The 20,673-nt window shown below is 45.3% G+C and overlaps 9 protein-coding genes and 1 non-coding gene across 10 annotated transcripts; 2 read left to right on the top strand and 8 right to left on the bottom strand.

The window, feature by feature from the left end:
- The first annotated feature begins 153 nt into the window (after window positions 1-153).
- V1512DRAFT_257524 (uncharacterized protein) lies at window positions 154-1,194 on the top strand. Its single transcript, XM_066915243.1, has 2 exons — window positions 154-218; window positions 262-1,194. The coding sequence occupies exons 1-2, from the start codon at window positions 184-186 to the stop codon at window positions 1,115-1,117; spliced, it is 891 nt and encodes a 296-aa protein (XP_066773346.1). The 5' UTR covers window positions 154-183; the 3' UTR covers window positions 1,118-1,194.
- On the bottom strand, window positions 1,172-4,333 carry V1512DRAFT_202794 (STAG domain-containing protein; the record flags this gene model as incomplete). The annotated part of the gene is made up of 5 exons (XM_066913269.1): window positions 1,172-1,654; window positions 1,699-2,628; window positions 2,675-3,838; window positions 3,880-3,975; window positions 4,022-4,333. 5 exons carry the CDS (start codon window positions 4,331-4,333, stop codon window positions 1,172-1,174), a joined length of 2,985 nt encoding a protein of 994 aa, XP_066773345.1.
- Window positions 4,334-4,822: 489 nt separating this feature from the next.
- Window positions 4,823-5,416, bottom strand: V1512DRAFT_284943 (RNA polymerase II subunit A; the record flags this gene model as incomplete). The annotated part of the gene is made up of 1 exon (XM_066918034.1): window positions 4,823-5,416. One exon carries the CDS (start codon window positions 5,414-5,416, stop codon window positions 4,823-4,825), a length of 594 nt encoding a protein of 197 aa, XP_066773344.1.
- Window positions 5,417-5,497: 81 nt separating this feature from the next.
- V1512DRAFT_257517 (Alpha/Beta hydrolase protein) lies at window positions 5,498-6,910 on the bottom strand. The gene is made up of 8 exons (XM_066915242.1): window positions 6,500-6,910; window positions 6,385-6,453; window positions 6,266-6,339; window positions 6,202-6,217; window positions 6,003-6,158; window positions 5,903-5,958; window positions 5,657-5,854; window positions 5,498-5,608 (listed from the first exon to the last, which is right to left on the bottom strand). Exons 1-8 carry the CDS (start codon window positions 6,758-6,760, stop codon window positions 5,521-5,523), a joined length of 918 nt encoding a protein of 305 aa, XP_066773343.1. The 5' UTR covers window positions 6,761-6,910; the 3' UTR covers window positions 5,498-5,520.
- A 161-nt stretch (window positions 6,911-7,071) lies between these two features.
- V1512DRAFT_257513 (nucleophile aminohydrolase) lies at window positions 7,072-8,247 on the top strand. Its single transcript, XM_066915241.1, has 9 exons — window positions 7,072-7,181; window positions 7,237-7,251; window positions 7,304-7,348; window positions 7,395-7,427; window positions 7,477-7,524; window positions 7,568-7,633; window positions 7,680-7,878; window positions 7,924-7,999; window positions 8,049-8,247. Exons 1-9 carry the CDS (start codon window positions 7,132-7,134, stop codon window positions 8,165-8,167), a joined length of 651 nt encoding a protein of 216 aa, XP_066773342.1. The 5' UTR covers window positions 7,072-7,131; the 3' UTR covers window positions 8,168-8,247.
- Window positions 8,184-11,675, bottom strand: V1512DRAFT_257511 (P-loop containing nucleoside triphosphate hydrolase protein). The gene is made up of 4 exons (XM_066915240.1): window positions 10,743-11,675; window positions 10,118-10,693; window positions 8,895-10,073; window positions 8,184-8,845 (listed from the first exon to the last, which is right to left on the bottom strand). Exons 1-4 carry the CDS (start codon window positions 11,574-11,576, stop codon window positions 8,336-8,338), a joined length of 3,099 nt encoding a protein of 1,032 aa, XP_066773341.1. The 5' UTR covers window positions 11,577-11,675; the 3' UTR covers window positions 8,184-8,335.
- Window positions 11,676-11,896: 221 nt separating this feature from the next.
- Window positions 11,897-12,570, bottom strand: V1512DRAFT_245434 (uncharacterized protein; the record flags this gene model as incomplete). The annotated part of the gene is made up of 4 exons (XM_066914374.1): window positions 11,897-12,143; window positions 12,189-12,349; window positions 12,411-12,501; window positions 12,548-12,570. 4 exons carry the CDS (start codon window positions 12,568-12,570, stop codon window positions 11,897-11,899), a joined length of 522 nt encoding a protein of 173 aa, XP_066773340.1.
- Window positions 12,571-13,929: 1,359 nt separating this feature from the next.
- On the bottom strand, window positions 13,930-14,020 carry V1512DRAFT_t9. The gene has a single exon. It is a non-coding gene; the product is annotated as a tRNA-Phe (tRNA).
- Window positions 14,021-14,613: 593 nt separating this feature from the next.
- V1512DRAFT_257506 (carbamoyl-phosphate synthase L chain, ATP binding domain-containing protein) lies at window positions 14,614-18,776 on the bottom strand. The gene is made up of 6 exons (XM_066915239.1): window positions 18,377-18,776; window positions 18,308-18,328; window positions 18,255-18,262; window positions 18,131-18,212; window positions 17,327-18,083; window positions 14,614-17,278 (listed from the first exon to the last, which is right to left on the bottom strand). Exons 1-6 carry the CDS (start codon window positions 18,480-18,482, stop codon window positions 14,701-14,703), a joined length of 3,552 nt encoding a protein of 1,183 aa, XP_066773339.1. The 5' UTR covers window positions 18,483-18,776; the 3' UTR covers window positions 14,614-14,700.
- Window positions 18,777-19,278: 502 nt separating this feature from the next.
- V1512DRAFT_219817 (Rieske [2Fe-2S] iron-sulfur domain-containing protein) lies at window positions 19,279-20,358 on the bottom strand. The gene is made up of 4 exons (XM_066913672.1): window positions 20,190-20,358; window positions 19,843-20,144; window positions 19,586-19,796; window positions 19,279-19,540 (listed from the first exon to the last, which is right to left on the bottom strand). The coding sequence occupies exons 1-4, from the start codon at window positions 20,278-20,280 to the stop codon at window positions 19,452-19,454; spliced, it is 693 nt and encodes a 230-aa protein (XP_066773338.1). The 5' UTR covers window positions 20,281-20,358; the 3' UTR covers window positions 19,279-19,451.
- Window positions 20,359-20,673: the final 315 nt, after the last annotated feature.

Below are 20,673 nucleotides of genomic sequence, written 5' to 3'. Positions count from 1 at the left end.
AATATGACATGCATAAAACTACTAATGCCTTCACAACAGGCCCTATACGTGTCATTAGACCGCCTGTCCTCGTACATCTTCCGTAAATGCTGACATAAGCAGTTAGTCACATACTCCCAACTGCGAAATTTATTTCTTACACTTTGAACATCGCGACATCAAATTCTGCACAAAAAAAGAAAAATGAAGTTCAAACGGCATAAATCTTCCACTAAAAAGTACGTACAATTCGTCTTACGTTTAAAAATATTAACACGCCAGGGTCAAGGGATCACGACGGGAAAGGCAACACTCGCCCCCGGCAGTGGACAAAACCAAGCTCAGAGCTCACGCGCCAGACGATGCCAAAGTCACGAAACCGAAACCGAAACCGAAACCGAAGAAACCAAAACGAAAAGAGGAACTGGGCGGCAACACCCCGCGTGCGTTTATGCATCTTATGAACCGAATCAACCCGACAACTTCTCATACATCTTCGACTCTAGCAAACACAGACGACCCTGCAGAGCGCAAGCGACGGAAACTGGCAGCCAAAAAGGCCGCGACCAGAGCCGCGGCAGAGCAGGACAAGGAGAAAAATGCAGCACAACTTAGAGCGGACCTGACGTTGCGACCGGGCGAGTCAGCGGCGGACTTCAACAGACGGGTTGATGAAGCTTTACCGGTGATCAAAGCCCGAAGCGGTGTTCCGTCCGCGGGCGCGGTTCGACAGGCAAAGAAACGCGCAATCGCTGAAGCTAACGGTCAGAAACCTGTGCTGACTAAAAAACAACGAAAAGCTTTAAACAAAGACGGCATGCTTGGGGACGACGACGACGATGGGGAAGATTACAGCGACGAAGAAGCCGAAGAGCGGCGATACGCGGAGCTCAAAAACAAACGCTCAAACAGTCCGGACCCGTGGAAGAAGTTGACCCGAGCGCCACCGCCAAAATTTGGCGAGGTAGCGGACGCACCGCCGATGTTAAAACCCCCAAGCAAGAAACTTGTCAACGTGCCAAAGAAAGCAGCCGGGTCTGATGCTGAGCGAATGCAGTTGGAAGCTGAACGTGAGAATGTTATTGCCAGATACAGAGCCATAGCCGACCGGAAACAAATAAAATTAGGTTTGTTTTAATTATATATATTAGCAAGAAGAAACTGTACATTAAACGAATCCGAGCAACCCTAATTAACTTCTATTAACAACCTGTGCCAACTCATTCACCACGCGATCGTAGCCTGGGCCTAACACTTTTGCATTCAACATCAACCGCTCGGCGTATTTGGAATCCATCGACCCACTCAACACCGCAATCACAATCTTGCCTGCCAATTCACACACCATCAACTCTGCGTCCATCGCCTTCATCGCCCGACTAGCTACCATTACTGGATCGTCGCCCTCCCCCTCCTCCTCAACGGTACCATCCACTTCTTCATCCACTTCTGACTCTTCCTCTTCCAACTCGACCTCGTTCTCGCCGTCTAAAACTTCAGGGTTAAGCTTCACCCGAGTCGCCCTGGCATACGCCTTCTCCTCAAGTCCAAAAACCTTCATCATGGTCCGCTGTACTCGAGGCGACAGTTGTGCAACAAAACCTTTAAACTCCACACTCTCCTTCCGAACCAATACGTTGACCGAAGTCATGACGTCCACAATCGCACAAATAGCCTACCCTAGTCAGCAATCCCCAATCAAAACGTAAAACAACATACCGCATGGCGAACACTCAAACTCGATGAACCAGACTCTACAAGCCGCTCGTATCGATCGACTAAAGTCTCCAGCGTCTCGCTCGCGTCAGTCAGCACCGCAGACGACCGATTCCCAATCGCCTTCTTGACCTTCCACATGACATAAAACCGCATGATTGAGATCCCGGCCATCATCGCGTCCGACTCCTCGCTCTCCGGCACCCTGAACATAATCGTAAGCAATATCTCAACAACGCACGTGTCTGCAACCTTCGCCTCGAGACTATCAGTCACATCGACAACGTAAATCAGATGCATCATTCGCACAAGCCAGCTTTTGATGCTGGCCAGTTGCTCGGCTGACAAAATGTCTTCACTCACATTAGCCACGCCATCGACACTGGCCCTGATCTGACCCGCAACCTCGTCTTGAAGATCCTTGACATGCAACTCGACAGCGTCAGACACGTAATCACATGCTTGCGCATGTAGCAGCGCCTGCACAAACTCTCTCATGATTGAAGCACTGTCAAACGACATAAATAACTTGCACATGCTCGTAAACACTTCCTCAAACAAAGATTTTTGCCGCAACTGCTGGTACGCGTCCATGTTGACAAAGTTATGCAGTCGAAGCACACTCGCCGTTGTCTCAGGATCAGACGAAAATTTCTTCAATAACTGTGGAATCAGCGGCACTAGTTCCTGAGACACAATCATCTCCCGGTCGCGCCGGTCAATCGCACTCGTTCGTTTGGACCGTTTTTCAGTCATGCTGTCAATAGCGCTTTTGCTGGCCTCCACCGCTCCGATCGCCACGTCAAGCAAAATCAGCTCCTGCTGCGCGGTCAGTTCCAGCTCCTTCTGGATCTTGCGCGCAATCGACTGCTCGTCCTCTGTAGCGTTTGGCGAGTTATCAAACAACGCGTATCGCAGAACTTCAGACCAGCCCTGTACCGTGTTAGCTTTCGTACCGTCACTCCGCTGAATCACTTACCGGCAAATGAGACGTCGATTCCCACAACGCCTGTGCAGCAATAGAGAACCGCGACTCGGTCCGGCCAGCAACCAAGACTTCCATCTTAGTAGCCCGGATCGGACTGCCGAGCTCTTCCGGATTATGCGAATCCAAAATCTCAACAATCGTCTTCAGCACGAACCATGACCGTCTTATTTTCTGCCCGCCGTTCGAACCCGGCTGAGCGTGCTCATTCTCGTCCTCGTCATCAGATGAAACGTCATCTTCGCCGGTGAGGTACAGTCTGATCTCTTTGGCATCCCCAATCTCTTCCAGCTTTGTAGACACAACTTCTTTGATGTTGGCCATCAAAAACCCAACGACAGCTTTGCGGACACGAGGGTTAGAGTCGAAAACCAGACCAGAAACTTCGTCAATGTCTTCTTGCTCCAGAAACCCAATCGCACGAATACTGTCGAGTAACTCGATGACGGCCATACGGACAGTATGATCGACATCGTGAGTCGCCATCTCAAGTAGTCTCGGTCTAAATCGTTCTGTGAACTGGCGCAAACCACCGACGTAGTACCTATCTTTGTACAATTTGGTGAGACCTTTGACAACCTCGAGTCTCGTACCGCCATTCGGGTCAGACAAGATCCAGCCAAGGTACCGCAGATACTGACCCTCAAAGAACACGTCAGGCAGAGTTTGCATCCACTTTGTGAGATCACGCATACAGTCCGTCCGGATCTTTGCATCGACGTCGCGATATCTGTGCACAAAGATCGTGTCAAACAAGTCATGAATCAGACTCTCAAGCACCTCCGTCTTTGCCGCATACCCGTCGACCGTAGCTTGCATCTTGTTCACCCGGTCTTTCACTGGCTTTGACTTTTCTTTCTCCTTCTCCAGCAACTTAGTCGACCGCCCGGTCGCTTTAGCGACGTCGGCTGCAACTTCGCACAGCGTTGTAAGCATGCGCAACCCGATCGTCGTGGCAGTATATCTGAACGGACGCAAAGTCGAACTTGACATTGCCGTGATCCAAACCTGCATGTTTTCCATCAACGACTCATCGTCATATAAAAGCTCACGCTCGGCGCTCTTTCTAATGAAGGCAGAAAAAAACTCAAGTAAATGTGATCTGAACTTTTTGAACTCGGGACGTTTAGAGACTAAAGGATAATCCACAATTTTTTTCTTAATCTTAGCACAGTCTTTATCTATTGAATGAATCATACCTGGCCGAATCTATCTTGAATTTGAGCGAGTGTCTGTGTAGCTGAATCTTGATCTTCAATATCATAACCAGTAACAGTAGTGTTACAACCACAGCACTATCCTCGCATTAACAACATATTCAGATAGCAACGTGTATCTTACCATTAAAATAAAACAAACCATCTCTCTCAGAGCCTCAGTCTTCTTTCGTTCATAATCTCGAACCCACTCAGTTGCTGTCTCCTCTAACGCTGTACCAGAATCCTTCACTGCTTCAAACAACGCGTTCTCTTCTATTACTTCTTCTTCAATTTCAGGCACAGCTTTAGATTTTTTGCGAGCACCAGCCAATTTTTTTGATTTAGACTCTGATCCGTGCTTCTTTGGCCGATCACTGCGTTTCGGCGCAACATAAATGTCTTCATCAGACTCAAGTTCAGGCACAGATTCAATATCATCTTCAATTTCAGACATCTCAGACGCAGATGATAACCTTCGCTTTCTCTCTAAATCGTGGTCAGTCCAATTCTAGATTCATTCAACTCTTTGAACACACTTCCAAAGCTTCTCCGTCTGCCTTGTCCCGAGATAATATCAGAAATGGTCTCAACTTCAACGTCCTCTTCATCATCGTCATCATCGTCCTCATCAGAACTGACATCTGCTTGAATGGCGTTTACTGTAGATCGTGGTACTCGAGGCAACTCAATTGCAAACGACGTCTGGCTTGACACTGTAGACGGATTTGCTCTGGTTGCGCGTGGTTGTGCCATTGCTGCTGACGTTCGCGATGGCATCTTCGTGTGTACAATGGTGATTACGCGACTGAGTGTGCGTGTTGTTTGGTCTACACGAGACTGACGCGTCTAACAGCATTGATGTTAGGGTTACTGACATAATATCTTACATAATATATTTTTTGGGAAACGCCTGAAAAACTCCTAAAAGATGCAAGAGACCGGTTTAGAAATACGAAACAGCGTGCAAAGACGGAAACGTGAACTCTTCTTGCCATTTGACAAGGACGTCCGTGATGATTCCATCAATGTCGGCGGCTTCTTTCGCCGCTGCTGAGAGTAAGTCCGCCAGTCTCAAGATGGCTTTGGCTCCAGCAGCAGCTTCTTCGTGATTGTCTTTAATGTCGACGTTGATAACGTGAACCATTCGGTTGCAGTTCTCGCCTCGGTTGAGTAAATCGTCGCAGACCGCGTCAAAACACCGCTCTTCACACGTGAAAACTACATCAAATATCTGTTGCTGCTCTTGCCAGCGCTCCGGTGCCCTTTTAACCTTGCGATTCCGGTCAATCATGTTGAGTACTCCATTTGCAGTATATAATCGCTGATCTTTGGCAATTAACTCGTTGTAAATTTCTTCGTATGGAGTTCCAAACATGTAGATATTCGGCCGGTCTATACTCGTTCCAGGCAACCGCACTGCTGATCCGGTTCCAAAAGATGATACGTTGTACCCGGCGTTCTTAAGCACAAGATGCGCTTCCATTGACCGATTCTGGTTGGACGCACAAACCGTGCAGAACTTCAAACCGCTGTCCATTGTTGCTTAGTTTGTGTAAGTAAGTTCGAACTGGTAATTTTCTACGTATACTATAATAATCAAGGGTATAGTACTACTTTTGCGTCACATAAACCATTTATTACTTATTGGATTTTCTTATCTATATAATCACTTGAAAAGTCGATAATAGATGTCCAATATCCGTCCTTTAAGTACGTCTCATTGTGTGTCCTATTTTAAAATCAGCTAGCACTTTCGCAAATGTAAACTTCGACTTACGCGTTGGCAAACTGTCTCCAGACTTTATTTGGACTCTGGCAAATGTCAAATAATTTCCTCATCTGTGCGGGCGGTACTATCTCGTCTTTCAGACCACTGAGAAAAAGAACAGGAGTGTTCGTGATGTTTGGTAGGCTCTTGTCGGACGGCCATATCTGGTGACACAGAAATGTGAAGTACTGTGCGATTGGGAGTAAGCTATAAAGATTAACTGTGTGAAGGGAAAAGCATAACTAGTAAACTGACGTCGGTATTAAAGCGGGTATGCTGAGAAAAGTGTTTTCGACAATCAGGCCGGCAACCTACTTCAGTTAGACATGCTCTTGACTAGACAGCAAGCACAAACCTCAGACTCATACTTCTCAGCCAAGTAAATGGCTACAGCACCACCTAGGCTCTGTCCATACAGTATAGTGCTTGTATTTTCTAAATCTTTGTCTCCTTTGACGTATTTGAAGACTGTGTCAGCATCAATCTTAATCCCCCCCTCGCTTGGTTTGCCCTTCACCAGTTAGCTTTGTCACGACCTGAATATGTCTCCGTACAGTGCTCAAACCGTATCTACACAAATGTTAGCACCAATTGAAGCAATCAGTCCACAATGCTTACCCTCTATATGAGAACAAAACCACATTGTACTGTAAAATTTTGTAAAACGCCGAAGCTATCGGTAGCCGATGTCCCTACCAACATTAGCACAATCGTAACGCTCATCGATTAAACTGTACCATATTTCCAGCATTCGCACAGCATATAATCACAGTCTTGCCCCTATTTCGCAGTTCAGGATCTGATTGCTACTCAATTATAAGTCCGCCCATACAGTTGAGACGAACAACAAACCTTCATGACAAACAATCTCAACTTCTCTCCATCCTCAGTATCAACTGTCACGTCCTCGAATGGAATGTCATACCGGTCTGGTGTCTGAACCTCAGTCCGACTTCCGGCAGGGAAACTGCTGGGATAGATCAATGACGTCTGGGCGAAATACAAAATCACGACCAGAGTCCCGATACAGCTGATCCCGGTCGCTGATAAAAATTTGAGCGTCTTGAACAACATTCTGACTGACCAGTCTTGGGACATGTTTGTAGTGTCCATATTTCACCCCTTTTCTGATGAAGTCTGTTTTATAGTACTAATAGTAAATACAACAATATACACTATATTCAATCAATCAAATCCTGTATAATCAGTCTAAACAGCCCAAGAAGCTGGAAAGTGTTGAATATCAAACAAGATCTCGCGATATTTCATGTTCATGTCAATAACGTTTATATTAGAGTTCATTATAAAAGCATATTTGTATGTAGACTGTGCGTCTTGTGCCAATTTAAACTTCGCTACATCATCAATCCGGGTAAGTTCTACTCTTCCAGGGCCATCGATTTGAACGTGGGCAATTGTGGTGTGTGGAATCTCACTTGACCTATACAATCGTGATCTTTAACAGCAGCTAATAGAACGCAATTATGAACGGGATCTCGGTTGATATGAAGGCCTTGAAGGCTGGTGAAGTCAAGTTAGTGACTGTGATTTGGTTGTTATAGTGAATTCTGCTGACAATTGGTTTATAGCTTAGGAACCTCAATGTATGTGTTTGTTCCTGCTGTGAATAGTATGAGGTGTTAAAGTGAATTGTAGTATGGCAGTGACATTTGATGGAGGTGTTATTCTTGGTGCAGACTCGTGAGTTTATGTTGAATCTATCGAGACATAAATTAACATAAATTAGACGTACTACTACAGGAGCATTTATTGCCAATCGGTTTGTCTCATTGTTGATTTACCAGTAATAACTGGCTTATACCTTTCAGTGTCACAGATAAACTCACACAAGTTCACGATACGATATGGTGTTGCAGGTACGTTCGCTATTATCATCTAAACTATCATCTAATGATCCAGATCTGGATCTGCTGCAGACACTCAAGCCGTGGCCGATATAGTCCAACAACATCTTCAACTGCTAACGTAGGTCTTGTTACCCATACTTCTGACAAATCTGACGCCAGTATAGAATGACACAAAACGAACCACCATCAACCCGTCAAGCGGCAGCCGTATTCCAAGAACTATGCTATCAAAACAAAGATGCGTTGTCGGCTGGCATCATTGTCGGCGGATACGACAGCAAAAATGGTGGAGAGGTGTATAGTATCCCGTTGGGAGGTAGCATGCACAAGCAAGATTACGCAATTGCAGGCAGTGGATCTACAGTATGATTCTTCTTTAGAAATTCAATTGCTCACTAACGTGTTTAGTATATTTACGGTTTTTGCAATACCCAATATAAACCCATGATGAGCAAAGACCAGACTGTCCAGTTCATCAAGTCAGGTCTGTATTTAATAATTTCGTGTAATTTTCACTACTAATCAAATCACAGCGTTGACAGAGGCAATCAAATGGGACGGCAGTTCAGGTGGTGTCATCCGTATGGTCATATTGACCAAAGACGGCGTCGAGCGTAAGATTTTCTATCCCGACCAATATCAAAAAGATTAAGCTACAGTCGATAATATAATTTGAACCCGCATCATTTCTTCCCGTAGCATTAATAATATACACCTAATTAATACAAAAACCACAAAAGATACTTTTCCTCACAATCACCAATAACATACAAATTATACAGTCCAGTAAAAATTACAACTTTTGTTGATAAAAAACACCTTATTCATTTAGTAACACCTCCTCTGCAGCTGCACCAGCAAGCCACATCGGATCATCCATCATTGGGCCGTTCAGATTATCCGAATTCATCGCCCGCTGTCTGTACACTATTCCCTGCTCGATGCGGGAAAAATACGCTGGCGTATTTGCTTCGTCCTCTGACATTTTCCAATTGCACGGCCGCGAGGGGTCGCACAAACCATTGCGCTCAGAGTATGACAGTAACGCGCGCCAATTTGAGTCCTGTGCTAGTAAATCAGAGTTCCCGACCACGACCAGCAGCTCTTTGGCCCTAGTGATTGCGACGTTGAACCGCTTGGCCTCATGCATCATGCCCATGCCTCGCTGCAAATCACGCTCTAGGAACCGCTCTCTTGTCCGGGTCGTGCATACAATCACGACCCTATGCTCTGCACCTTGGTAGGATTCCACAGGACCGACGTTGACGGCACGTAAATGCTGCGCTCGTAGTCGATTACGGATCCGGCGAATCTGCTCCCTGAACGGCACCTGTAACTATTAGCATATCAAAACCTAAATCAGAAATTAAAGTACATACGGCAATAGCAATCTCGAACGGCTTGACCAGTTGCTGATCTACCAGCTCTTTGGCAATATCGCACACAAGTTTCAGCTCGTCATTATTATACCACGACACTCCGTCTTCCACCATTTCATCAATTCCTTTGTTTTCAATAAACAGCATGGGCATCGCATGATTGGGCAACTGGTGCCAGTTACATAACGTGTCGACATTAACCGCCTCAGCCAACAAGGTGTCGTAGTAGAATAAAGACGACGGCACGGCAAGCAACGCGGGATGACTCCGGTAGTTGCGCACCAAGTTTGAAAACGCCGGTATGAGGAACGGCAGCTTTGGTCGGCGCATACCACGGACCTGTTTCTTGCGCGCAAGCGGGTGTTCCGAGTAGAACGGCAGGTCCGTCAATCGCTCAAACAACGAAACCTCGAGCTCGGACTGTTGGTCCTGACGAGACGCGGTCCGAGGTCCTAGCTGTTTCTGATCGCCAGCCATGACCACGACCGGCGGTTCCGAAGTGTACGACGTGCCCGGCAACACCGCCCGCAACGGCACAATCGTCTCAGGCTCAGTTCCTTGCCCGGCCTCGTCAATCAAGAGCGCGGTCCAATGCAGGTTCTGCTGTCGAGCCCCGAACGCTTCCGTCATAAATCCTTCCAGCTTGAACAGGTCCTGGTTCGTGAGTTTGGCTTCCGTCAAAATGTTGGCATCTTTGCACGCACACACGACGATTCTATAGCTCATGAATTTTTGAAAATCAGGCATCCCGAACATGTCCTGGTCATCAACTATGTCAATCGCGCAGTACGGCAAAATGTCGGTCGAGATCTCGGAAAACGAACGCGAAAACCCGTTGAGCCTGAACATTGTCTTGTTGTCCAAGTAATGCCGCAGTCGCATTGCCAATGTGTCCGCGGCCGCATCGCTGGGAGCACACAGTAGGATATGCGAATCGTCTGACGCCTTCAAAAGCTGCAACGCGAGCTCGACAACGGTCTTGGTCTTACCTGTACCGGGCGGACCGGATATTAAGAACGGCACTTGGCCATAATTGCGGCTCAGGACCGAATCTACTGCTCGCTGTTGCTCGAAATTTAAGTCGGCATCGTACCAGTCAATATCAAACACGCCGTTCGCCAGAGAATTCTGCATGACTCCGTCTGAATCTAGTGGAAATAGCATTTTTCGTGCAAAGCCCTGCTACAGTTAGTTTTGCTAAGCCACATAAAATGAAAACATACTGAAGGATTATTTTTCATTTCTTGATGTAAACACTTGACTGCATCCGCACAGACATACTCAAACGAATAGTCTTGTGAAAAACGGACATTAAAACTATTGGTTTCTAGAAATAATCCATCAATTCTGACAAAGATTTCTCCACGAGCTCGGTCGATGTACCATATATGCCCATTATGTTGAAATCCATTAAACGAGTACTGTGGACCGAGCTGTCTGAAGAATACAACGTCGCCAATAGATACAGATGGGGTAAACTCTCTGATTCCAGGACACTTTAACTTGTAAATTGACCTGCCAGCATCACCTAGCTCAAGCGTGACTCCATACATGTTATAATCCGCCATCTCTTTTTGCTTTGCATCAATCTCAATGCTGATTAAGTTGTCAAATTTCGCTTTGTAAGTCTCTACCCCAAACTCACGCCGTAGTAATTCTGGTTCAGGCTGGTATGTGAACGGCGGAGTCTGGTATCGAGCAAGCAGTTTTCTTGGTGCGAACGTGTCGACATAGTCAGTCAGGTCAATGTTTGGGGGTCTCTGCGACCCAATCTCAACAGCGTTTGCATTATTGATATTCTATACTAGTCAGTAGAGCTTCAAAGCCATTCCAAAACAACTTGCATACTTTTAAATGAGCAGGCACAAACCTGCTTGCGTAAATGTCCGGCATCCATTCCTCGTCATCGTCATCCTCCTCCACCATCTGCGCAAAGTTTTTCGCAGGACTTCCTCTGTCACTCATTTTTTCTGACGGTAATGTCTTTGGCGAGTCCGAATTCGAGCTTGCCTTTGTCGTGCGTGGCGAGTACGGCTGAGTATTTGACGGCGACGTGCTTCTTGTGTCTGATTTTGAAACCGAAGGCAACGACGGTATGGTAGGACCGAACGCCATGATTTCCGGCCGCTGTGCTTGAGACATACCTTGTTGCTGAAGGGCAGAAACGTTTGCGCTAACCATCATGATGTTGTTATAGAGCTGTATACTTGGGTTTGATGCATACATTGCGGTCATACTCCTGAGTGAGTTTAGTTGAAACTGTAGCGACTGCTGAGCAGACATTTGCTGCTTCATGTCATGCTGTTGCTGCTGCATGTAATAATCCGGTGACGGTAGTTGCTGTTGTGGCATCATTTGACCAGGCGGAGATAAAGATGGAACCATAAGTCCAGGTGGCATCGGCATGTTTGGACGCATGGCCATCATCATTGGCATTCCATTTGGAGGATGTGGTTGTGACACGAAGCTCTGTTGAGGCGGCATGTTTTCTGGTCTTGCAAATGCAGGCAGTGGAAACTGACCATTCTGTGAAGAAGGAGAATAAGCAGGAATAAATATTCCAGACGGGGCCCGAGACGGCTGTTGAGCTCCATTTGGGATCACACGAGGAGGGCCAGTTGAGGTCTCAATTCCGAGTCCTGGAGGAGGTTTGAGCGTAGTTTTCAACTTGGTTGTTGTCATTTATCAAAGCATTAGTACTTTATAAGTTATTTTGACAGTTTGAAATGATTTAACTAGGAGGAATATTTTGATGTGCTGGTGGATGAAATATGGTGAAGTGAACAACTGTTTATATCCGCACGTTGAGCGGCTAACTTTTCTTCTACAAAGAGCAATGACAACGTTGTTTATATATTACAACACCCAAAGTCGTGGTTGTACAGAACTATATAAAGCTGTGAAGTCATAATTTACAACCGTTAGTGCCTGTTATTATTAGTTATTTCTTCGCTTGATGAACTATAAATACTCGCTAATTGAGTCTGTCGAGATGCTTAATGTTATTTGTCAATCTCATGAAATAGCTTTAAACTTTTATCAGTTTTAAGTGCTCTTTCAGAATCAGTTTGGTGCATCCGTAACAAAATGTCACTTGAAGTAGGGTCTACAGCTTCCAATAATTTTTGTCGCCGAATGCCACCGTACTTCTTCAGCATAGACTGATCAGCTACTCCTCGATAGACTCCAATTAGCCAGTCGTATAAATTGTCGACATCGACACTTCCACCAGTTAGACCTAGCCCGCCACTAATGAATGTCAGATTACGTCTTGGCATCGAGCGAACTACCTACAAGAAATTGCAGAGATACGCAGCACCAGTATCAAGACCGACCGACTCACATGCTAGGCGCCAATCGCCGATGAACACGATAAGGACTGATGACGTTATAATCATGTTATAATCACCAGGTTTGGGGTCACCAGCAACATCTGCTTGAACTTCATGGGCTGTCTGGCTGCCAATTCTTCTGACGTCAACCCAGATTTTATACGATATGACACCCGCAAAAAACGGTCTTTCCTGTTTTTGGCCCCCATGTAGCAGTGCTCGGGGTCGACAATGTAATTCGCGTGATAGAATCCAAACTCAAAGTTATAATACGTCTAGATTTGTTAACATGGACACGTTGCACAAAAAAAAGCAACATACGTTCGTCGCAACAACTTTAACATAGCCTTGTCATTGTGTTGTCCAATATCAACAACCTTATGCGTCCAGTCTAGTTTCACCACTAGGATCTATCCGGAGACAGTCCTCCTTCGGCCATATATTACCCAGCTCCGGCTCTATTCAGTTCACGCGCCAATAGCATGCCGTAATGAGTTGGGCGCGGACAAGTGTCAAAGAATTCGTTGACTTTAATTAGCTTAATATTGCCGCCTTTTTTTCCGAGCATTAAAACCAGCAACAATCCAGCTGGGCCGGATTGAGCGATGACAGTCTGTCATGTCAATTGGGTTATACATCGCTCAAAGTACTATTGACCTTTGAGAATGTGCCTACAGCGTGACTGAGGTATCAAAATATTACTGTTACATTTAGCCTGACACATTTTAAACTACAGGACCGTGAATTGGTTTAAGTTGACGGAACTTTGTGTAGTTCCTTGGCCGGTCCCCCATCGCGGGGTTTGTTCGCGGGGAAAGTGGCGGTGTCAAAAGTGGCGGTGTCAACTTATGTGGGGTTGCGAAGAATTACGTACGTATCTGGTGATGTTGAACACGCTATTTACAATACTTAGTTTTTCTTCTCCCTGAGTACTTTGCATTGTGTCTCTAACAATAGTAAGCAATTGCCGCCTGTTTTATTATTTTGAAATTACAGAGTTCCAAGTGCAAATGTAATCGCTGTACTTGCAATGTTTTGGTGTCAATTCAGTACGCAGCAAATGCCGTTTTCATGATCCGCCTGTTCGTACGTCGGGTTCAAGCTTACGAGCTGCACGTACTCTCTGCCGGAATATTCACGTGTAATGATCCTGATGGCCATTCTGGTCAACTACTCGCTACTCGCTAAATGCAGGTTCTGTAGAAGGTTGAAGTTAATTGCCAGTGCATATAGCACTCTCCGAGCAATATAATCAGCTTATTCAGACTTGATTAGTACTGGTATTATCTTTGACGTGCTTTAGATTACATCGTTAATTGGTCCTCATGTTAATTTTTTGAGCGCTCTGAACTATTCAATATCTCATACTCAATTCTTAACAACTAACAAATAGTGTAATAATATCTATACATGCGCCTAGCCATTTTGATCCTGAGAAGACAGCAATACAGCTTTCTCAGAATGTCCGTCCCAAATAAAATGTCCTCCGTAGTCCCAGAAATGTACGGTCAGTAACGCCAAAAAAACTCGCCAATATCATTATCAATTTCACAACGACGCCAACGTCAGTCATACTTGAATTCGTTCGTTGAAAATCAATTACTTCGATTCACAACTCGATTGATACTTCACATGTGAGCATTGATAAAATGCCCTAACCCGCATACAATGTATAAACAAAAAAAATAAAATAAAAAAATAATTGCGATGTGTGTGGATTGAACACACGACCTTCAGATTTCTTAACCAAAGTGAAACTTCAGTCTGACGCTCTCCCAACTGAGCTAACCCCGCAATTTTACAATTGAAAAATCTCATGGTCTGTCATAAGCTTTCAAATCGTAGCCTTGATCGTTTCTTTCCTATTGGAGAAACTGCGGTCAACAGTCGTTTTTAGATCAAAAAGTCCGTGTAGGATTGTTATATGCTGAATTTATATGTTTTGCATGGAGTATGGTTTGTAATAATATACCGTGGTCGCGACTTTGTTGCTCCCTTATCAGATTTAAAAAAACTGCTCTTTTGTTATTTCGATGTTTTGAACATTGTTGAACATTACTCTCACAGAATATATTGAAATGTATACAAATTTGCATACTAAACCTCAAACCTTTTACATTACTGTATTATATACATATTCGTATTGAACGCAAATCAATGACATAAACTGAACTATCCAAAGTCTGAACAAATTCATTCAGGGGTCCCGCCGGAACCTGGAAGACTCACTATTACCCACTCAATAATATTGCCCACCTTTTTCATTCTCACATCGCACACATGATGTATTTAGGCAGAATCTCTACTAAAAATCCACTGGATTTTTTGGTGCCCCGGTCCGGCGGCTGTCAGTTTTGTTCGATCAGCGGTTATCGACGGAAAGTAAATTATGCTTATTATTCAAATAACATTAACTATAACTAATAAAACTCACAACAAACTATATATATGTATTCTTTACACACTGTAAAACTCTACTCTGCCTTTCCAATCTTGCAAATCAAATCCGATCCGTCAACAGAATCGCCCTCGCGCACAGCGACCTCGGACACCTTACCGGCGGCCTGGGCAGAGATAATCATCTCCATCTTCATCGCACTCAGCACAGCTATCGGATCGCCCTTCTTCACGATCGAGCCTTCTTTGATCCGGATCTCGATGACGACACCCGACATTGGCGCGCCAACGTGCGACGGGTTGGTAGGGTCGGCCTTCGGTCGCGAGATGGCGTCGACAGACGCGGTCTTGTCGTCAACGGTCACCTGTCTGATTTCGCCGTTGAGTTCAAAGAAAACCTCACGCTGGCCGGTATGTGTAGACAACGGGCCGATTGCGAGCAACTTCAGAATCAATAACTTGCCCATCTCAATCTCAACGCTGAACTCTTCGCCAATCTCAGGCTTCATGAGGAAAAACTTAGTAGGCAAAACGCTCAGGTCGCCAAACTTGGCAACAAACTTCTGGTAGTCCTCGTACACTTTGGGGAACATGACCGCGCTCGCGACATCGGTCTCGCTGATCTTGCCGTACTTCTTCTCGAGATCGCGGCGGACGGCGACAAAGTCGATCGGCGTCAAACTCTTGCCCGGCCGCTCGGTCAGCTTCTCGCGCCGGCCGCGCAATGCGTTCGTTCGCAGAGGCTCAGGGAACCCACCGTAAGGCTGCCCGATCAAGCCCTGGAAGAAATCCAGGACGGAGTCAGGGAAGTCGAGCTCGCTGGCCCGGCTGACAACGTCTTCGGACGACAACTTGTTAGACACCATGAATTGGGCCAAATCACCGACAACTTTAGACGTAGGCGTGACCTTGACAACGTCACCGAGTAATTTGTTGGCCTGCACGTACGCCCGCTTGGTCTCCTGCCACTGGGTACCGAGGCCCAGCTGCTGGGCTTGGAACAGCAAGTTCGTCAGCTGTCCACCAGGAATCTCGTGCTGGTACACTTCAGGGTCCGGTCCTTTAAGATCGGCTTCAAATACAGAGTACAACAACCGCATCTGGGCCCAGTACGAGTCAATCTCACGAACGTAAGCGACATCGAGTCCGGTGTCGATCTTTCCCTCCAAAGTAGCTATTAAAGCACTGATCGACGGCTGCGAAGTCATGCCTGACATCGAGTTGGTCGCGACGTCAACAACGTCAGCGCCAGCAAGCGACGCAGCAGCCATTGACGCAACACCGGTACCGGCAGAGTCGTGGGTGTGCACATGGATAGGCAGGTCAGGGTATTTGGCCCGGATGGTGCCGATCAGCAACGTAGCCGCAGCAGGCTTCATGGTTCCGGCCATATCCTTGATACCGAGAATGTGAGTTCCCATCTCGACGATCTTGTCGACGACTTCAACGTAGTACTTCAAGTTGTATTTCTTGGCCGGGTTCAGCATGTCGCCAGAGTAGCACACGGTGGCCTCGACGATTGCGCCGGCCTTCTTTGCCGCCTCGACACCGACACTGAGCTGGTCAAGATCGTTAAGCGCGTCAAAGACACGGAACACGTCGATTCCGTTCTTCTTGGCCTGCAAGCAAAAGTGGTCGATTGCGTTGTCGGGCAAAGAAGAGTACGCGAGTCCGTTGGCGCCACGAAGCAGCATCTGGAACGGAATGTTGGGGACCAACTTTCTCAGCTTGCGCAGTCTGTCCCAAGGGTCTTCGTACAAGAAACGCATGGCGACATCGAAAGTCGCACCACCCCACATCTCGAGCGCGAACGCGTTTGAAAGAGCGTACGACGTGGGAATAGCAATGTTGGCAAAGTCGACAGTACGAACACGAGTGGCCAAAAGCGACTGATGAGCGTCACGCCAAGTAGTGTCCATGACGAGAGTACCCTTGTATCCACGAACGGCCTTGGCGAATGCCTCTGGTCCCTGCTCGAGGTAAATGTTACGCCATCCTTTCTGGCAAGGCTCGGTAACGTTCACTGGAGCGCCGGTCGAGTCCTTCAACACAGGCAAGACGACAGGAGTCTTCAGCTTGGGTTCGCCAATCTGGCCCTTGATGGCACTGCCGTTGACAGCAAGGTCGCCGAGGTAGGCCAGCAGCTTCTGAGCGCGATTCTGGGAAACCATCATCGAGAACAATTCAGGAGTGTCGTCAATGAACGTAGTCCAGCACTCACCTCTGACGAAAGTAGAATGAGTCAAGAGCGCGAGCAAGAACGGGATGTTTGTCTTAACACCACGGATACGGAACTCAATCAACGCACGAAGCATTTTTCTCCGGGCAATCTCGTATGTCGAGCCCGAGCACGAGCACTTAACCAACATGGAATCGTAAAATGGCGAGATGATTGCACCAGCAAAACCATTACCACCGTCGAGACGGACGCCGTTGCCGCCGGCCGAACGGTACACTTCGATCTTACCGGTGTCAGGCTGGAAATTTTTTGTCGGGTCTTCGGTCGTGATACGGCACTGGATGGCGAATCCACGAGCAGAGATGCGGTCCTGGGTCAGGCCGAGCTGAGCAAGACTCGCACCGGCGGCAATCTGGATCTGAGCAGCGACAATATCAATTCCAGTGATTTCCTCAGTGATGGTATGTTCGACTTGACTGATCTTATTAGTATGTTTTCACAACAAAAGTATATAGAGTACGCACATTCTAGGGTTGATTTCAATAAAGTAGTGTCTGTTCTGGGTATCGACCAAGAACTCGGCAGTACCAGCGTTACGGTACTTGCAAGAAGCCGCGAGCTTGACGGCGTCCTTCAAGATTGCATCACGAACAAACTTGGGCAAGTCTTTAGCAGGTGCAATTTCTACAACTTTCTGGTGACGACGTTGGACGGAGCAGTCTCGTTCAAAGAAATGGACGACGTTGCCGTCAGAGTCGCCAAGAAGCTGGACTTCAATATGCTTAGGCTTGTCAAGGAAACGTTCAATAAAGACAGTGCCGTTGCCGAACGCGGCCTTGGCTTCAGACGAAGCCCGCAAAAAGGCATCTTGGATATCATCGCCTTCACGAACGACACGCATACCACGGCCACCACCACCGAAAGCAGCTTTGATGATGACGGGATAACCGTACTTCGCGACAAACTCAGTTGCTTCGTGGAGTTCAGAAACAGGACCAGGGGTACCTGGCACAACAGGAACGTTGTTCTCCATAGCGATTTTGCGGGCTGAGACCTTGTCTCCGAGGGCGTCAATAACAGTAAAAGGTGGGCCGATCCAGGCGATGCCGGCTTCTTCGACCTTGCGAGCAAATTCAGAGTTTTCAGATAAAAAACCGTAACCAGGATGGATCATGTTGACGTCATGCTCCTTTGCAATTTTGATAATTTCATCAATCTGAAGATAGGCTTGGACTGGTGTGAATTGACCACGTTTGCCAATTTGATATGCTTCATCAGCCTCTGAGAGAAGTTAGTGATTGATCTGAGAAACAAGTAAGAAGACGTACTTTGTCTGTGCATTGAAAGTCTATCTTCATAAGAGTAAATAGCGACGGTTTGCATGCTAAGTTCATGAGCAGTTCGAAAGATCTAGATATTAGATATATAGTGAGAGATGTGACTGATTCATACTCGAATAGCTATTCAATTAGTAACAATGACAGTAGACATAACAAAAAACGTACGAATTTCACCACGATTAGCGACTTTGATTTATTAGCCATTGAAGTTATTTATATAATAATACAACATACCCAAGATCTTGTTCATCTTACCAAGAATAGAGGTCTGTTCACGCATTCTTTGCATTGTAGCAAGAGTAGATGAATCTACAGCAGTTGGATATTCTTCCGATGACATGATTGAATATCCAATTGCAATAGTTTGAACGTAATTAGACAATAGATAGTGCCAAAAAGAAAAGAGAAAAAGAGGCAGAAAACGTGGAAAAAGGTGAAAATTATATTTTTCACGATCCAAAGATGTGAAGTGTGAATGAGCTCGGCCGTCACCGCCGCCGACCCGTCATTTTTTATGCTTCAATGACCCGTCATTAACCGGCAGATCAACCCCACTAATATTTACTAATTAAATTATAAAAAGTTACTTAAAAATAGCGAAATTTTTACGTAAAAAATACAGAAAAAAAAAAAAAGAGAAAAATTGTGAAGCAAAAAAAATATCACGAGACGTCAAAAAAATTTGATTGTTCTAGATTAAAAGCGAGAAAAAAAGTTTATTCTTAAGTCGATTTTAGATTGATTTAAGCATTTTATTTTATTAAATTTTGATTGGTTGAAATTGTGGAGAAGTTTATATGATGTCATTCTACATTAGTTCAATGTCGTACAAATAGTCGTAAGGTAGTACAAAGAAAAGTTTTTATAGTGAGCACGTACTACGGTATGTATATTATAATACCACGATATCTATACTATAGTATTGCAATAATATACAATACTGTAGGTTTAATTATAATAGTAATGGCAAATAGAACAACAGTACGATCGATACTTGATGTCTAGTCAAGAGGTGGGCAAGCTGTTAACAATAGGTGGGCGCATATTGTTTACATTTCAAAGGGGTTGGTGTTAGTTGTTGCAAATGCGTGGGTATTGTAGACAAAAGGGTAGGGGTTACTTAGTCGGTATTGGAGTGAAGCATGAATGAGAGTAGATTATAATGAGTGAGCATGATTAATACGCGTAGCACGAATATACTAATATACACTGTAAATACAATGTAGCAGTATATCTAGCACAATGGCTATGGTGTAAATTATTCGGATAAAGTATGTCTTTTGAAGTGTATACAATTATCTATAACAACTTAACCAATGACAAGCTTCTCATCGCTTGCAAAGCTATATTCCGGAATCTCCAAGTTCAATGGTGCAGGTCCTTTTCTAATACGTCCAGCTATTCAATTAGATTCAACTTCAGTTGAAAGTACAATTCACATACAGATATCGTAATGGGATCCATGGCAAGGACAGAACCAGCCGCCAAAGTCGCCTGATTCTCCAATAGGGACACATCCCAAATGAGTGCACACACCCAACATAATCAACCATTCGGGTTTCTGGACACGGTCGTCGTCGGACTGGGGGTCACGTAGTGACTTGATATCGACCGCGTTTGCTTCTGCTATTTCATGTGTAGTTCTGTGGCGGATCTATTTGTTAGATTATCGTGATAGTACTTGCGATATAAATGCATACAAAGACAGGCTTTCCACGCCACTTGATGATGACGTTCTTTCCTTCGGGAATAGACCCAAGTTCAACTTCAACTTTAGCCATGGCCAACACATCAGCAGAAGCAGTCATGTTGGACAAGAAATCCTGGACGGTTGCTTTGGCACCAGCAGCACTCAACAAACCCATAGTTCCAATCATGAAGTACGAGTAAACTTTTGACTTATCGTCACCCTTATCCTTCTTGACATAGTGACTGAAATCAGGGACTTTGTATGTGTTTTCTGTCGTGTAAAAGTTGCCTGATGACGCCAATCTCTTTTGTTCTACTATATTAATTCTAATCGTGTGTTCAAGTCATGTAGTCATACCATAAGCACCAATAACAGGTACAATTGAACGAGAAGCAACACCACTTGACAATGCTTTTTGAGCAGATCTAATAACCGATCTTGATGCCATTTGAATTCCTTTTTTTATTATAAACAAATTCAAACTTATTTATTAAAAGAAATTTGGTGAATTCCGAACCGACTTAAAAGTTGAACAAAACGAAATTTCGAGTCCGGAGCCGCCCGTCGAGAGTACTTTCAATTCCTCGGTCCTGATTGGTTGAGCCCAAGCACATATAGTATACGCACACATACACCTACATACAATACAATATAATACAATATAATACAGTATAATACAATATAATACAATATAATACAGTATAATACATTATGTAATACTAATACAATCACACTAATCTTCTTCGATGGGTTCCGGCACTTGCTCTGCTATCTCAGGCACCTCAACCGCATCAACAGGTGCAAGAACAAGTCGAGTCTGTCCTTTTGGCAGTTCTTCCTT

The sequence above is a fragment of the Lipomyces arxii genome (assembly GCF_038497795.1).
Source record: "Lipomyces arxii strain Phaff 12-163 unplaced genomic scaffold V1512scaffold_2, whole genome shotgun sequence".
NCBI lineage: Eukaryota > Fungi > Ascomycota > Lipomycetes > Lipomycetales > Lipomycetaceae > Lipomyces > Lipomyces arxii.
The sequence above is the reverse complement of the archived record's forward strand: the minus strand, read 5'-3'. Positions and strand labels throughout refer to the sequence as shown.

Coding starts and splice junctions, on each gene's coding strand:
- V1512DRAFT_257506 (XM_066915239.1), bottom strand. CDS start 18,482: ATGTCATCGGAAGAATATCCAACTGCTGTAGATTCATCTACTCTTGCT. Junction 18,329..18,376: donor TAAGATGAACAAGATCTTGG/GTATGTTGTATT, acceptor AATAAATCAAAG/TCGCTAATCGTGGTGAAATT. Junction 18,084..18,130: donor ACTTTCAATGCACAGACAAA/GTACGTCTTCTT, acceptor AACTTCTCTCAG/AGGCTGATGAAGCATATCAA.
- V1512DRAFT_257511 (XM_066915240.1), bottom strand. CDS start 11,576: ATGACAACAACCAAGTTGAAAACTACGCTCAAACCTCCTCCAGGACTC. Junction 10,694..10,742: donor TTGTGCCTGCTCATTTAAAA/GTATGCAAGTTG, acceptor TGACTAGTATAG/AATATCAATAATGCAAACGC. Junction 8,846..8,894: donor CGTTCGAGATTGCTATTGCC/GTATGTACTTTA, acceptor TAATAGTTACAG/GTGCCGTTCAGGGAGCAGAT.
- V1512DRAFT_257513 (XM_066915241.1), top strand. CDS start 7,132: ATGAACGGGATCTCGGTTGATATGAAGGCCTTGAAGGCTGGTGAAGTC. Junction 7,879..7,923: donor TTGCAGGCAGTGGATCTACA/GTATGATTCTTC, acceptor TAACGTGTTTAG/TATATTTACGGTTTTTGCAA. Junction 8,000..8,048: donor TGTCCAGTTCATCAAGTCAG/GTCTGTATTTAA, acceptor ATCAAATCACAG/CGTTGACAGAGGCAATCAAA.
- V1512DRAFT_219817 (XM_066913672.1), bottom strand. CDS start 20,280: ATGGCATCAAGATCGGTTATTAGATCTGCTCAAAAAGCATTGTCAAGT. Junction 20,145..20,189: donor ACCTGTTATTGGTGCTTATG/GTATGACTACAT, acceptor TTAATATAGTAG/AACAAAAGAGATTGGCGTCA. Junction 19,541..19,585: donor TGGATCCCATTACGATATCT/GTATGTGAATTG, acceptor CTAATTGAATAG/CTGGACGTATTAGAAAAGGA.
- V1512DRAFT_257517 (XM_066915242.1), bottom strand. CDS start 6,760: ATGGACACTACAAACATGTCCCAAGACTGGTCAGTCAGAATGTTGTTC. Junction 5,959..6,002: donor CTGAGAAGTATGAGTCTGAG/GTTTGTGCTTGC, acceptor TAACTGAAGTAG/GTTGCCGGCCTGATTGTCGA. Junction 5,609..5,656: donor TGGAGACAGTTTGCCAACGC/GTAAGTCGAAGT, acceptor ATTTTAAAATAG/GACACACAATGAGACGTACT.
- V1512DRAFT_257524 (XM_066915243.1), top strand. CDS start 184: ATGAAGTTCAAACGGCATAAATCTTCCACTAAAAA. Junction 219..261: donor CATAAATCTTCCACTAAAAA/GTACGTACAATT, acceptor TTAACACGCCAG/GGTCAAGGGATCACGACGGG.